The sequence below is a fragment of the Rhinatrema bivittatum genome, chromosome 4, assembly GCF_901001135.1.
Source record: "Rhinatrema bivittatum chromosome 4, aRhiBiv1.1, whole genome shotgun sequence".
Classification (NCBI taxonomy): Eukaryota; Metazoa; Chordata; class Amphibia; order Gymnophiona; family Rhinatrematidae; genus Rhinatrema; species Rhinatrema bivittatum.
Genome location: NC_042618.1, coordinates 108,746,332 through 108,762,630, shown reverse-complemented (window position 1 = coordinate 108,762,630; position 16,299 = coordinate 108,746,332). Strand labels below are relative to the sequence as shown.

Sequence of the window (16,299 nt, the reverse complement as noted above, 5' to 3'; positions counted from 1 at the left end):
AACAATGCATGCACTTTTACCTGCATTCAGAGTAGACATTCCCGAGGGCAAGTTTATGGCGAGAGAAGGAAATAACATGCTTGGCTGGCATTTTCAAATCTGCACGCATTATTTCCAATTTTCAAAGAAATACCTACAGAAAAAGCAGGTGCAAATTTCTACATGACTTGTTCCTGAGACACTTTTCAGACAGAAAGTACATGCAGACTTTCTCATTGAGAACTGGTGCAAAGCCCGCAGGCAAAAGGGCATGCAAACCTTTGCATCAATGCAGGAAATGTTGGCACATGCCCCAGTTAACGTATTGGTCATTTTTGCCCTTCAGTTCCCAAGATAGAAGGGCCCCAGCACCTGCCGCTCGTCCTTCCTGTGGTCACCTCAACTGTGATACTTGGCGTGGTTCTCACCTGTGGCAGCCTGGCTGTTGGTAGGAGACATCTTTCATTTTGTAGTGTGCACCCAAACGTCCTCCCTTTGAAGCCTTCAAGATACACCTGTCTGTTTTTGCCCCTTTCCTCGTAAAATACAGATGTTGGCCTTCTGTTGCCCAGTTGGCATTTTCTCTTCCCTTCTGTCCGTAATGCTGTGTTTCCTTCCTTTAGTTTATCATCGTAAGAAGCAGCAGCTGGTGGGGGCGCAAGCCAGGCTGCAGAGCCCAGAATACAAGCTCAGCAAAATCCGAACCTCTACCATCATGACCGATTATAACCCCAATTACTGTTTTGTGGGGAAGGCAGCCACTCTAAGTGAGCTGAAGGAGCTCCCCCGGAAGAACATTTCCCTGCTACGGTAAGGCTCACCACACAAACAGTTTATTATAGCTGAGGTTATTGGGTCATAACATAAGTATCCATTGGCGCAGTACATTAAACAAATGACATTCTGGTCATTCTGACATAAAAAAAGGTTACCAAATGCTAAATGCTTGTGTGCTGATATCACTCTGTTGATATCTGCACTACCTATAGAAATTAATGCAGCAATATCTGCAAAACTGTTGTTAAATAACTCATTTGCCATTTAAATTGCATATTTTTCTTTAAGAAAATATTGGTGTTTAAACTTACTGAAAGCTTCTTGTACTTAGCCACTTTCAGTATTATGAATTTAAGGACATTTGGGGGATTTTGCACGAGTCCATATCTGAACCCTATGTGAGATTCAAGAGAATTCATAGAAAATATGAATACAGCCCGGTCCAGATGAAGGGTCTCAAGGATGAATAACTTTTTAAAAACAGAAGGCATGGCCATAGCAATATGCAGAATATATTTTATTTTCTTATAAGACATAGAAACATGACAACAGAAAAAGACTGTACGGCCCATCCAGTCTGTCTATCCTTCCAGTTCATTTAGCATTATGATTCTCTTCACTTCCTTAGAGATCCCCTATATTTATCTCATGCTATAGAAACATGTTATATAATATATAGGACAAAAAAAGAAAGGAGACCTAGGTATAAGACCTAACAAAGAAATGACACTGCTAAACACAGATTCATTTTTGGAAAACTGCTAGCTTCCAGTGATATTTGTGGGCAGAGTAGTTTTGCTTCAGATCTTGAAATGAATTCTGAAGTCTTTATAGCAATCAGTGTCTGGAGTTCCACTTTACTGACTAATTTGTGGAATTTCACACCCACGTGAGATCCAGATTTAATCCTGGGACCTTAACACCAGAACTGGCCCTATTGCTAGCTACCTGGACAGTTGAGAGCAGATTAACTGAATTTCTTTCTTTTTTGCCTCTAGGGCTTTGGGACATGGTGCATTTGGTGAGGTTTATGAGGGGGCAGTGATAGGAATTGATGGGGATCTGAGTCCTCTCCGGGTGGCAATCAAGGTGAGTATTGCTATTATAGCCCTCCTCTAAGATGGATTTCAGGATGCTAACCGCTGCCTTCTCTACTTTACATGCTTTAAAAATGAATTCCAACTTTAAAATCCCAGCTTACCACTACAATTTGCAATTCATTTTTTTGTGTCATGGCCCAGAGAGAGGGAGGAGAGACAGAAAATGGGATAACAGTTAATCAGGAGCTTAAGACCTCCACATACTTCTTACACAGACACAAAGTACAAAGCACAAAGAGGGAGAGAGCACCCTCTGCAGCCGCAACTGAGGATGTGCAAAAGAGCTCCAGTTAAATTCTGTCCAGGTGGATTTCAGCCTGGTTCAAATTTGCCAAAATCTGTGCATTTCTCGGAAACTGCTGTGAAATCCAAGCAGATTTTTTGTGTGGATCCATAGTGGATTTCCACAGATCTGCACCAGCCACTTGACTCTCGCTTTTTAGGAAAAAAAAGCTCTGTGTACCAACTCACCAAGCCTTCGGATTTTCCTTAAGTTCATCAGATTGATTTGTGAACCTTTTTTAAAGATTGCATAGCCCTAGTTGCAAGTACATACATGAAAGTTAAAGTGCGTACCTAGCTAGAATACACTCTGCTGCAATCTAGTGACTGGAGTCTACACAATATACTTATTTATTTAATTTATTTAGACATTTTATATACTGTCGTTCCAAACGAAGATCACAGCGGTTTACAGCATGACATACATAATATGAAATGATAAATACAATCACTTAATGTGTTCATATAACATACAGTTTAAAGATAGACACATACGATGACTGAAGTTCTCAGGGGCACCCACCTTGACTAGTGTTATCGGGGGTAAGAAGATATTCCGGGATGAGTACATTTTTAACTCAAGGTTAAGTTTCAGTTTCAGGTTTATTTATTTGGGAGGGGTTGGGAAGTGATGTGAAAATGAAGATCGCCAGGTTGAATGCACAGCAAAAGTCTAGGGTCCGTTGACCAAAGTCAGGATCCCCAGTGTGCTGTATGGCCACTGCTGTGTAATTCACAGTCTACCACAAAATTGGACCAACTGGTTCCTGCCATTGCTACCCTTCCTAAATTCCTCGGCTGTCTTGGGAGATTTGGAGAAGTCTTCACCTAGAAAAGAGTTCATCCTTGGTGGGAGTTTGAGAAAGGAAGAAACTGCCCATCTGAGGAAGGGGTTTTAAGGAATTCCTGGTTGGCGCAGGAGTCATCCAGAAGCTCACCAAAATGGGAAAAATGATTGTGATGCAGGAGAAGAGCTGTTTTCACAGCAGGTACTCAGGAGGCCCCAAAGGGAGGCCAGATCGTGGCCCAAGAGCTGACCGGTTTGGGTCGGCAATCGCTTGTTGCTGCTGGAAGGTGACTGAGATTTATCTCTTGTGTTGCTTTGGACTCTGTGTTACTATTTGCTGCACTAGACATTAGTGTATCACTATTTTTTTTTTTTTTTACTTTTTTTCCTGCCATTAATGCCAGTAAAGAGCTTTTGTTTTGAACAACAGCTTTGGAGTCAGTGTGTGCTTTTGACTGGGCTGAACAGCAGAAGATCCCCAATGAGGAAAAAACACTAAAGGCCTTGAGTTAAATTCCCCCTTCCCCACCTTCCCATGTGGGAACCCCCAAGGGGATCCTTGGGCCTGTCCTTGGCCACGAGCCTCCCCGTGAATTCTCTGTGCCCAGGACCAGATTGGGACAGGAACCACATATATAGTCAATACTACTATTCGCTTTGTGATCAGAACAATAGCACCTCCTGTCTGTCACTCTGTAATTTACAGTGCTTTCTGCCATCTGTTAGCACCCCCTATAGTTCACTGTCAGGTCTATCCAGTACCGAGCGGTAGGAAGAGCTGCGTTAGTGCCCGGCGCACCCACGGTTGCCGCACGCACAGTGCAGCTCACCTACCGCTCGATCCTGAACTATAATTTCATGCAAATGTAAACCGCGTCTAAGAAGGGTCCGTGAAGCGTTAGGCTCGCGCAACCCATTTTACTGGATAGAGTGCCTATACAGTATCCTGGGTGCGCGGGCCTAACGCTTCACGCCACGCTGGTATCTGTCATTTCAAATGTCATTTGAAATGACAGATACCAGGAAGTCGGGACTGCCAGTCCCCCCCCCCCTCCTCCCGAAGCAGGGCGCGAAAAGCAGCCTTGCTCCGGGAGGAGGAGAGAAGGGACTGGCAGTACGAAGCGGCGAAGCGACTTACTTTTTGCAGCCCCCTCCGGACATCGGACGACCTCTCCTGCCTCCAGCTGCTCGCGAAGATGGACGCCTGCAAAAAGTAAGTCGCTTCGCCGCTTCACACTGTCAGTGTCTCTTCTTCCCTCCTCCCGGAGCAAGGCTGCTTTTCACGCCCTGCTTCGGGAGGAGGGAAGAAGAGACACTGACAGTGTGAAGCGGCGAAGCAACTTACTTTTTGCACCCCCGCTCCGGACATCGGACGACCTCTCCTGCCTCCAGCTGCTCGCGAAGATGGACGCCTGCAAAAAGTAAGTTGCTTCGCCGCTTCACACTGTCAGTGTCTCTTCTTCCCTCCTCCCGAAGCAGGGCGCGAAAAGCAGCCTTGCTCCGGGAGGAGGGAAGAAGGGGCTGGCAGTACGAAGCGGCGAAGCGACTTACTTTTTGCAGCCCCCTCCAGACATCGGAGGGGGCTGCAACGTTTTTTTCGCTTTTTTTTTTTTTTGCTTCGGGAGGAGGGGAGAGGACTGGGGCTGTCCCGGAGACCGGCACCCATGATCGTGGCTGGGGCAGGTAAGCGGGGGCTGGGGGAAAGCTTGCCGCTTACCCTTACCCCTGCCTCTACCGCAGGGGTAAGGGTAGGCGGTAAGTTAGCAGGTTAAACGCGCGACAAAACGGCAGGGAAAGATAGAGATAGTCGGGGCGCGGGTTACGGGATGCTAGGGAATAGCTAATTCGCTCGTTTGCATGCAATATACATGCCGCGTGCGGAAGGGGTTGCCCGGGGATTTTAGGACGCGGTAGGAGTAGGTTAAAGGGGATTCGGGATCGCAGGAAGGGCTAACGCGGCCGGAAAGTGAGTAGAATGCGGGTTAGGAGCGGGGTAAACGCGGCCGCACTTTACTGGATAGACCTGTGTATAAATAAAAGAACTAATTATGATTTTGTTTTATAAACATCAGAACCATTTTTATTTCACTATACAAATATAATCAACACAATAGATCTTTACATTTCAGCCTATAATTGATGATAATCCCTCTTCAGCACAACGCCACATTATAATAGTCAGCTGGGTGTCCTGAGTCCTGTAGGTAGCCAGAATCTATTTACTGAGAAGTACACTGCATGGAGCTCCATTCCTTTTCACTAAGGGCAAAATCATCTATTTTGAGCTTCTGGCAAAATAGGAAATAGGAAGGGCCCTGTGCATCTTGAGTCTGTCACTGATAGTAGTTTGTCTTGGTTTAACAGACTCTGCCTGAAATCAGCTCTGAGCAGGATGAGATGGACTTCCTGATGGAGGCTTTGATAATCAGGTGAGCTTCATTGTAATTCTGTTCACACCTTAGGAAATCAATATATTAAACTGTTCCAAGTGGGAACTGAAATAGAAAGTTTATGCAGGGAGAACATAAGGGGGGTGGGTTAGGTATTTGGCTGAGTGATTTAATTGTTCAGCCCTGTGGTGAAAAAAGGGGTTTGATTGGGTTATCCAACTGTTGAGGTTTTTTATTATATATTGTTTTATACTATATTATGTATTTATTAAATATTATGCATTTTTAGATTGTATTGATTTATATTTGATTATGTATTTTGTATTGCTGCAAACCTCATTGGGTGATTCTTTGATGAACCAGAAAGACAGTATATAAACTTCAAAATTAGAATTAGAAAGTTGTGCAGAATAGTTACTTATTGTTATTAAGGATCCTATGCACTAAAACTCAAGCTAAAAGGTTTTAACATGTGTGTTGTTAAAAATTTAATGTGGGATGCACCAATCTTTTCACATGCTCACTAAAATGCAGCCTTTTTAGCAGTTATGCAAAAATAGCATGTGCACACCAAGGCAAAAACTATAGCATGTACCTTGCTAACCAGCCTAAAATGAAATGGCAGATAGCAGGGGGGGTGTCATCCCCCAATCTCCCTTCAAGGTCAGTTCCCCCCAACATGAAGTCTCGACTTCACCCTCCTATCCAGACCAGGACCCCCCCCCCCCCCCCAACATGAATTCACGACCTCTCAATACAGTTTCCAACTCCCCAAGATGGACACAGACTGCTGAGATGGGATCTTAATCTTGAAGGGGTTTTGAGTCCATCTCTAGACAACCCTCCACCACATAGATTGGACCAGGACCCTGACTCCTCTCCTGAATCCCTCCCCTCCAGAATGGATACCTTACCATTACGGAGGATCCTAACTTTCACAGGCAGGAAGGATGCGAGAGCCTTCTTGCTGGTACCACTGCACTTTGCCGTATGGTGCCACCTAGAGGCATCTCACAGTTGTCTCGTTATAATGGTGAGTGCATTTAGACAGCATCATTCAGCAGAATGCTGTCGTTGGCAAGAGAACTGATCTGTCCCTCCTGCTAGTGAAGGTTTGGACTTATCACACTGATAAGGAATTGATTCCAGAGGAAAGGGAGGGAGGGGTCTGATCCTTAGAGAGAGGTGCTTTAAGAGAGTATCTGAATGGGAGTGTCTTGAAAGGAAGTCCAGATCTTGAATGGGGATTCAGGGCTGTATCAATCTGCGGAGGGGGGGGGAGGGGGGGGGGCAGGGTTTCATGTTGGGTGCACTCTGGACCTGGTTGAGAGGGTCAGGGCTTTTGAAGTGTCAGGGCCTGAATTGAGGGAAAATGAGGCCTTCAGGGATGATCCGGACAGGGTAATCTTGATTTGAAAAGATGAAATCCCGATGCTAACTGGCCCAAAGTGAAATGACTACTTAGCACAGATTCAAACCTCGGCATTCACACAAAAAAAAATTAACTCCCTAGACAGGTGTTATCTTTTTGGCTTTATTGGATGCACATTAAATAGCACATGGAGTAGAGCGTGCCACACTATTTCAAGGGTGTCCACTAAGCCTAATTTGCCTGCGACCTTGCCTAATTTAAATCTGGGTATTCAATAATTTTAGTGCATACTCACTAAAGAGGGGTGGGCAATTCTGGCCCTCAAGGGCCACCAACCGGTTGGTTTTTCAAGGTATCCCTAACGAATAACATGAGATAGATTTGCTTACACACTATCTCAGTTACATGCACATATGTCTCATGTATATTCATTTTGGAAATCCTGGAAACCTAATTGGCTGGTGGCCCTGGAGGACTAAGCTACCAGGTTACTGCTTTAACATACACACAAAGCTATTGGTGCATAGCATGCTATTTTATTTTATTTTTGCATATTAGAAGGCTTTAAGTTGCACATTAAGCTTTAGTGTATAAGCCTCAAAATACTTTTACAGAGAAATTATATGCCACAAAGAAAAGCTAGCATAGCAAGATATTTTTTTAAAAATTTGTAAAGTTGGTGGTTTTGGCACAAATAAATGTTAGACATTGATTTGAGCAGAAAACTATTGAATGAGATTATTTCATATTTACTGCTCTAAACTATATGTATTTATACCACAAAAAAAAGCACCCTCTAAACCTAAGTCTTTAGTTTTTGGGGTTTGGGGGAGGTGGCAATGTGATACCCTGAGCAGCATTTATTTACTGGAAATGATAAAATATCAGTGACCACCACTCACTACAGACCTGACACTGTTGGTGAGTAGAGGTTTGCAGTGGAATAGGAAACAAAGGCTGACCGTGGCTTCATTTTTTTTTTTTTTTTGCAACTGTTAAACACAGAGCTCCACTTACAGAATTAAAAGGGTTCCCTCAGCAGAGATCTTGCCCCCCCCCCCCAGTACTTTCTCAAGCTGGTTCTAGAATACCCCAATAGCCAATCAGGTTTTGAGGATATCCACAATGAATATGCATGAGATCTGTATGTAGTGGAGGGAGTCCATGCAAATCTACCTCATGCTTATTCATTGAGGATAACCTGAAAACCAAACTGGCTGGGTTGAGAACCATTGGACTAAGGGGGTACTCCAGGAGCAGCTTGAGAAACGCTGCTTTAAAACAGCTGCCAGCAGGAGGCTTAGTCTCTGATGAATCATGGAGGAGAAGCTGAGAGGCAGCAGGAGATGCTTCTGGCATTTTCTCAGAGCCCATTTAATTCTGTAACTTCATCATCATCATCGGTGTTTGTTTATATCACACTTTTCCAGCCAGAAAGCTCAAAGCATGTTATAGTGTCATTAGTTACAAGGAGTTGAAGAGTAAGAAGGCATTATACCATACCATGCAATATCTACAGGATGGGGACAATTTTCAAAGGGTTTAGGCTCCTAACTTTTTAATTTAAGTGCCTAAATTGGCCCTTTTGAAAATTTATTAGGGCTGAGTTCCTAAATTTATAGGCTCCTAGTTTTATTAGCACCCTAAAAAGTGGGTGGCTATGGGGAGAGAGATAGGGTAGGGAGACAAAGTTAGGAGCTTAGCATTGATTTTCAGAACTAGACGCCTAACTAAGGATCCTAAATATAAGCCAACGAATAGCAGTTGTAAATTTAGGAGCTGAAGTTTGAGGATCCTAAATTTATGTGAATTTTCAGCTAAAAACTTAGACATCTAAGTTTGGCTGAAAATAGGCACCTAACATAGGGGTTTAAATTTAGGAGTGCATCTTTTTTTTTTTTTTTTTTAATATAGTGGAACACAATCAAGCATTTAGCACAATACAGAACAAAAATAAAATAGAAAAACTGAACTGTTGTTTTCACTTTTCCAGTCTATTTTCAAAAATATATTTCCTATCCTCTCTCAACCTCCTACTCACTGCAAGATTAATTTCTGCATCCAGCAGGAGGCGCTGTTGCTTGGCTTGTTTTCTTCCTGTATTTGATGCGTGAGGACCCCTGCTCAGCCAAGCCTTACTTTTCTCTTGTTGGTGATCAATTATGTATTTTGTTGGGTTTGCAGTAAGTTTAGTCACCAGAACATTGTGCAGTGCATTGGTGTGAGCCTCCAGATGCTACCTCGCTTCATCCTCTTGGAACTCATGGCTGGTGGAGACATGAAAAGTTTCCTCAGGCAGAATCGACCTCGTGTGGTGAGCAAAAGTCTCCGACCTCTTCTCTTGCTTTGCTTTTACCGAGTCTATGACTTACTTCAGTGTTTCCCAACCCTCTCATGGAGGAACACCTAACCAGTCGGGTTTTCAGGATTCACAATGAAGAAGCATGATGTAGATTTGCATACCCTGGGTCTTAAATGAATGCAAATCTATCTCATGCACATTCGTTACGGATATCCAGAAAACCTGACTGGTTAGGGGTGCCTCCAAGAGAGGGTTGGAAACATTGACTTACTTGATATCCCTTAGAAAAACAATGCTGATTCTTTTATCAAATCATTTATGAGAAATTTTCAGAGACTCAACTATACCCTGAAACCCTTCAGTACAAAAGCAATGCATTACAGACACGAACCAATATTAGAAGAATGGTTGGCTCATGCTATTCTGATTATCTCCAGTTGGCATCTACTGACAGCAGAGGGAACAGAGTGTAAAAAGAGAGGAAGAGAAAGAGGGGATCTGGGAGAGAGCAAACCAGGGAGTTAGCCATCAAAATGACAGAGAGAGCAAAAATATGTGTGTGCTTTGTACAATGTAGTATTTTACTGTTATTACTCTTTTGCTACATTTTTCCCTATTTAATTTTAATCATTTTATGCCGTACTTATATATTACTTTGACAATATATGTAAAATTATCACGCCTGTAAAGTTATCTCAAGCTGTGTGTATGCATAGTGGGGTTGGGGGCCGGGATCTGGAAGATCAAGCCAGGGACTTAAGGGACAGCAAACCGGGCACCACTAGAAAGACAGAGGAAATAGGAGCAGGTTAGCTGGGAATAAGCCAAAAGGCCCATTTGCTAAAGCTTTTCTCCTATTCTGTGTCCACAGTGGGGGGGGAAGCTTAGTACATCGGGTCCTTGAAAGAGAAAGGGCCTCATTTATTAAGCATTTTTCTCATAGACACAGAATGGGAGAAAAACCTTAGTATGTCAGGCCCAAAGTGTGGTCTTCCATGGCTTTCTCTTCCTATTGTTTCCCAGTAACAAGCCCTGGCTCCTGCACATCTTAAATTATAGACTATATTATTTTAGCTGACTTTAACTTTTCCTGCTGTATGTTGTCGGCATGGAGGGCTGCAGGAAGACCACTCTCAAAAGGGTGGGTGTGGCCCTTTACTTCCCTTTGGTCTCACACAAGATAGGTTCATACTTCTCCATTTAAAAAAAAAAAAAAGACCATAAAACAAATGAAAACTTCATATCTATTAGGCCATGCAGATGAAAATAGGCAGAGCTGCCAAGTTACTTTTTGGCCAGTCCTGGTTTTGAACTTGCATCCCACTGCATGGTGGTAGTTGTAGTCCCTCATACGAGTCATTGAAATCAGCACTGCAGATATCAGGATTGGGATGTCATAAATCCAGGACTGAGCTAAAATCTCCTTCTTGGAACTGGGTAACTTGGCAGCTCTGAACAGGTGTATTCTCAGTAAAAAGGATTCACAAACAAAAACATGTAAAATGAATCTATGTCATTTTGAGTTACTTTATCATCAACAATTGCATTATTTGTCCACTTTCTCAATTTCTTTCATTAGCTTTTTCCTTTTCGTCAGCTCTTTCTATTTCTCATCTCCCTCCCTCCCTGATGTATTTTTTTTCTGTGAGTGTTGCTGTCATTTCTCTCATAGGGTAACTGTTTTTTCCTTTCACCTTTTCCTAGAAGCAGCCCTCTGTCCTAACAATGCAGGACCTGCTGAATATGGCCCGTGATATAGCCTGCGGCTGCAAATACTTAGAGGAGAATCACTTCATCCACAGGTGAGGGAGACACTTTCTCAGTCCTGCTACCATTTCTTCCAAAGGACTTCTTCCTTTAACTTTTATTTCTATAACTGAGGCCCCTGATCTCCTGGGATGTTAAAGTAAAGGCCCCCAAAATTCGGCCCTTGCAGCAGAATTACAAAGTGCTCTGCCAAATCACGGGAGACCAGGGTTAGGTCTGGGGTTGGGGGAGATAGTAGCCGGACACAGGCACATGTGAATGGATATGCAGCTTGCACTCACTTCTTCCCGCCTCCATCCCATCCGTGTACTGAGCAATAGGAAGGTAGTGGTGCCCCAGGCTCTGTCTTCCTCCTCTGCTGCCCAGGACCTGGCTCAGGGTTTGAACAGTGAGACAACTCTACATTGTTCAAAGCCTGAGTCAGGCCCCAAGCAGTAGAGGAAGACATCGCTTTCCTCCTTTCTCTGCTAGCCGATCATCAAGGGCAAAGGGAAGTCAGCAAGCAGCCACAGTGCGAGAGGATTGGCAGAGAGGAGGAAAGAGGGTGAATATCGGCTCAAGTTGGGGGAGGATGGGGGAACAGTTGGTGGGGGGGGCGGGTGTCTGTATGAGGAAGGGTGGGAGAGGATAAGCATGAGGTGTGTACATGTGGGGTGTGTTTAAGAGAAGACTGGCACCAGGTGAGGAGGGGGAGTAAGAGAAGGAACTTGCCCTCTCCTCCCCCCCTGCCCCCATTCCTTCTCCATCCCCAATATTCCTTCTTTCTTGTTTTCCTTCCGATTCCAGATTTGGAGGTGCATGCAGTGAGGAAGCTGGATGGGAAAGGAGTGGAGGAGAATAGGCTGGAGGGAGGTAGTGGCACATGGCTGGCTATGTGTATGCGGAGGGGAAGAGGGGAGCACACTGCTAGATTTTGTTATACTAGGCAATCTGCTGCCCTAGGTCTGGACACTAGTGACGGCCCTATGGGTGGATTATCTGGAGATATTCAACCTGCTGCATTTATGCATTTATTTATTCAAAAGATTTTCAACCTGCACACTTCAAAGTTTGCGGCGGGGAATAGAATTTAAAAAATACTTAAAATCAAGAACATATGAACATTCAGCAATAACATGTGGCAAAAAAGATCTACAGCCCAGCTCAGGGGTCATTTGTCTCTGCTCCAGAGAGATATATTATTGTGCATAATTTTTTGCCCTCCACCACAGACTGAAAACTATTCTTTGTCGCGGTATTTATACAGCCGGCTAGAGCATGGCTTGGTGCAGATTTCTAGCTAGGGCCATCTCAGGGTGTAATGCTCGTTAGTCTCAGACTCCCCTGCTGAGCTTTCTTGGAGATTTGGTTTTTGACAGACTAATTAATCTCCTTTGGTAATAGTCATTACATAAGTGTGGTCTCAGGACCCATCAGATTGTACAGGTTCTTACTGTCAGCCAAAAGACCCATGAAAGGCCTATCCTTACCTCATACCTCTGAGCTTACATTCTATTTTAGCCAAAAATAGGCCAAGATGCTTATCGGATACATTTTTTTCTTTTAGATCATAGTAGACAATATCTTGGAGCGTCCCTTGACCATTGGGAATTCTATGACATGAAACAAAAAAATCCTGATAGGAACCAGCATGGAGCTCTAGAGCAGAAGAGAAACACTCTTTTTGTGAACCAGCATTAAAGTTACAGTGGAAATAACATTCAGTATTTATTGTCACTTCAGGGGGTGTCTACAGCAAAATATACCCTGGTGAAGCATCTTTCTGTTCAAAAAGCACACACTTTTACCTTAATAACAGACAGGTGAGGCCAGGAAGTATCCAGAATAGGTACTTTGTTTCCCCCTACTTTTAACATGTTTGTTCTGCTAAGCTACATGCAGACTACAGAGAAAAACAGATTATTTACATAAAAATCATGTTTAAGAGAACTGCTCTAATTAGATACTCTTTGTCTCCCCTTTACCTGTTCCTGTAAAGAAAAAAAGGGCTTTTTTTTTTTTTTTTTTTTTTTTTTAACAGAGGTGCTTAAAATATTTTTAGAATAAACCTGAGTTTGAGTGTTCCAGCCACAGAATGGCACTATTGAGCCAGGTAAATAAGCACTTTCCTGCAGGCAGATGCTCAGCTCTTTTGGGCCAATGCAATACAGTGCACTCAGCCGAGTGCACTGTATAACCCAATGTTGGACGCAGGCTGTATAGGCGCAAACTAACTAATCCCCTTATGCAATAGGGGGATTAGCGCCTCTACAATGCATGTCCAATGTGGAGTGAATCTAATAGTGCTCATCACATGCAAATGCATGTGAAAGACTATTAGGTATTCACTCCCAATGCAAAAAAAAATGTGCGTCTATGACGCACATTTATCGATCAGAAATTAACGCCTGCCTGGAGCAGGCGTTAATAGCTGAGCACTTAACTAGTACAGAAAAGCAGAAAAAACTGCTTTTCTGTACTGCCTCCTACTTAATATCGTTGTGATATTAAGTAGGAGGAAAAATGAAACTAAATAAACTTAAAAAAAATGTTTGGAAAAAAACTGCCGGCAATCAGGTGCAGGAAACAGACACTCGACTGACAATCATCCATTTCCTGAACCCCCTGGCTGTGCGGCGCTGAGGAAACTGTCACGGATGGCCGACGCCAATCGGGTTCTCGTTAGCAAGGAGGCGCTAGGGGCGCTAACACAACCCTCTAATTTAAATATTGCATGGCACCTGGGGGCGCATTAAGAAAGCAGGTGCTGACTGTTCAGCGCCCGCTTTCTGCACATAATTATTGCTTCAGCCCCTCTGTGCTTTGGATTACATAAGGAGCATATGCAATAAGACTTGCACTAAAAAGATTTGGCATGCAATTCCGGTAAAATGTTTACATGCATGCTAAAACTGGACTTAACGTGCTCTGCTATAAGTTTCCACGAGAGTATTGCTAAAACTTTCTCTCAACAGCATGGCTTTGGTGAAATCGTAGACATTAACACAGAAAAGTGTAACAATACCCAAGCTGCCAGGATACCTTTCATGCTAGCAAGTATGAACTGAAAAGGCCTGGCAGCAGGGAGGGTCTTCATTCCCTAACCTCACATAAACAGAGCCACCCCTTCCCACACCTCCTGGCATCCCAGAGCTCTCCCATGTCTGCAGCATTGACAACGGCACGTCTAAGGCACCTCCCCTGCAGCAACGACGACATAACCAGTGCCAACACATTCAAAAGTACCCACATACTTTCCCTTTGAAAATTAGGTACAAGGTCTACCAATGGTCTTTACACCCAGGCAGAAAAGTTGAAAATCGCCTTCATAAAGACAACCAAAATGGTGTGGGGTCTCCACCTAAAGAGTTATGAGACTAAAGAGCCAAAATATGTATACTTTGGAGGAGAGGAAAGACAAAGGAGATATGATACAGACATTTAAATACCTGAAAGATATTAATAATTAGAGATGTGCTTCGGGATCAAATTTCGTATCGGGCTTGGTTTTCGGCCCCCCCCCCCCGGCGGGAATTTCGTTTTCCCCGCGGTTTGGGGTTTTTTTTTCAGGGGCCCCGATTTTCGCTTTAGTGTGCGCTAACATTGAAATTGCCTAATTCTGGAAAAACAATTGCACATCCCTATTAATATTGCACAAGGATCAAACCTTTTCCCATGGAAAGAAAGCTGTAGAACTGAGGGGGGGGGGGTCATAATATATCTCCGAGGAGGTGTCAGGAAAGAGTGCTGGATGCATGGAATGCCCTCCCAAATGAGATGGTAAAGAGAAGAATGGCAACGGAATTTAAAAGAGCGTTAGATAAACACAGAGGATCCCCAGCGGCTAAAAGACAAAAATGAAGAGACGGGGTAACCCACGTTAACTTTAGATATAAAATTTCTGCATGGGTGTAATCAGCACGGAGCAGCAGTTACTACCCTAAACAACTTACTGGATGGACCACTTGGATCTTTTTCTGCTGTCATTTTCTATGTTACTATAATGAAGCCTCAGTGGTGAAGATACTGGTCATGAACTATGTGCATGGAAGCAGAATTTAATGTTTCAGCAAGCATTGCCCAAAGAGAACCATCTTCCATTCAGAATGGAACAGTTGTGTTTGGTACAGCTGCTGCACATTGCTAGGCCATTTTAAAACTCTTTTTCTTATTTTAATGAAAAAAAAAAGATTACTTCTATTTATATTGTACTTTTCTTAAAAGTAAGTGCCCAGTGTTATGAACAAGTGAAACATTCAGACATGCCCTTCTGAGCTGGGGAGTGGCTGCCAGTTTTGGTGCCTGCTGTACATCGACAGCTTTCAAGTGGAAAGGGGAGGGGAAGAGAGAGAGAGAAAAAAAGAGAGAGGAGGTGATAATCACTATTGCCCAGACATAACTAGTGAAATTAGTACATGGGAAGAGAAAGTGATGTGCCTACTGTAAACCTCTCCCCTACTGTGGGAGGGGCCACAAAAATAACTCCACCTCTCAGCTGTGTGTTTAGGGACAGACACATGTAATGTGCCCACACAACTAAAGGGTCTCCCAGGGATGGGGAGGAGAGGCTGGAGCAGAGAATAGAACAATAAATGATAACATAGAACCCACCTTATGTAGCTACAGCAAGTATTACATATAAAATCAGTACATGCACAGTTACACAGCGCATTAGGATTCTTTTACTCTATAGCAAACACAAATGGCATTATAATAAAAAATGAAAGAAGATTTTATTAACATGGAAATGTGGGGAAAATCAGGTTGCAAGATATAAAAGAAAATTAACTAGCCCTCCTCAGTATTTCAGTTCAGTTAACTTGCAAAATACTTCAAACTCCCACCTAAATTCTGGCCAGAATAATATAAGTTCTCAGTTAAATCTCTCGTGAATTCTGTTTCATTTAGGCAAGCTGCTCCACTTTGTGCTTAATAAAGCTGATGCAGATGCTTGAAATCCTGAGCTCAGTTCAGCTGCAGTGTCCACTTGCTTCAGGATATTGGAAGTCCCGGTTCTTACAAAAAAAAAATATATATATATAAATTCCTTCTCTACTCTATATAAAATCATGACAAATCTTCTGAATTTCCCTGCAACTAAGTCAATCTGATACTGAATGTATGCAGATACAATTCTAAATAGTGTTCTTCTAGCTATAAATGAAACAAAAGGTCAGAAAATTCTTGAAACTCACACTCTTTTTCCCGCACTACAAAATAACAAACCACTGCTTTCTCAGTACTTCTATATAATTAGTATTCTACAGACTTTGACTATGAGGAAAATGCTCCATTCTATCTGCAACTGCTTTTCCCTTTGTGGTAATAGCTATGTGGCTGCAGTAAGAACCTCACCTCATTGCTATATCCTTCTGTCTTTGCCTTGCTCTGCTTGTCTGGCAGTACACAAAAAGCAACCTTTCTTTTAATATCTAATTAAAAGAGTTCATTAGCAATCAATCCCCTGGCTCCTCACTGGCTCTGGTCCGGGATTATACCCCAAGTTCTGATTCCAAGAGCTGCCACAGGTCCATTCAACTCAAAATTATCCTTCTGCTGAAATA

General features: G+C 43.1%; 1 protein-coding gene and 1 long non-coding RNA gene across 7 annotated transcripts in view; one reads left to right on the top strand and one right to left on the bottom strand.

Moving 5' to 3' along the window:
• LTK (leukocyte receptor tyrosine kinase) overlaps positions 1-16,299 on the top strand; it is a 170,968-nt gene that overhangs the window by 122,374 nt on the left and 32,295 nt on the right. The window contains exons 16-21 of the mRNA XM_029598654.1: positions 326-427; positions 603-789; positions 1,755-1,845; positions 5,290-5,354; positions 8,872-9,001; positions 10,694-10,791. Coding sequence (XP_029454514.1) covers positions 326-427; positions 603-789; positions 1,755-1,845; positions 5,290-5,354; positions 8,872-9,001; positions 10,694-10,791 — 673 coding nt within the window. The remainder of the gene's footprint in view (positions 1-325; positions 428-602; positions 790-1,754; positions 1,846-5,289; positions 5,355-8,871; positions 9,002-10,693; positions 10,792-16,299) is intronic.
• LOC115090054 overlaps positions 15,398-16,299 on the bottom strand; it is a 68,259-nt gene continuing 67,357 nt past the window's right edge. For all 6 annotated transcript variants that reach the window (XR_003856297.1, XR_003856293.1, XR_003856296.1 and 3 more), the window contains one exon: positions 15,398-15,750. This is a non-coding gene — a long non-coding RNA (uncharacterized LOC115090054). The remainder of the gene's footprint in view (positions 15,751-16,299) is intronic.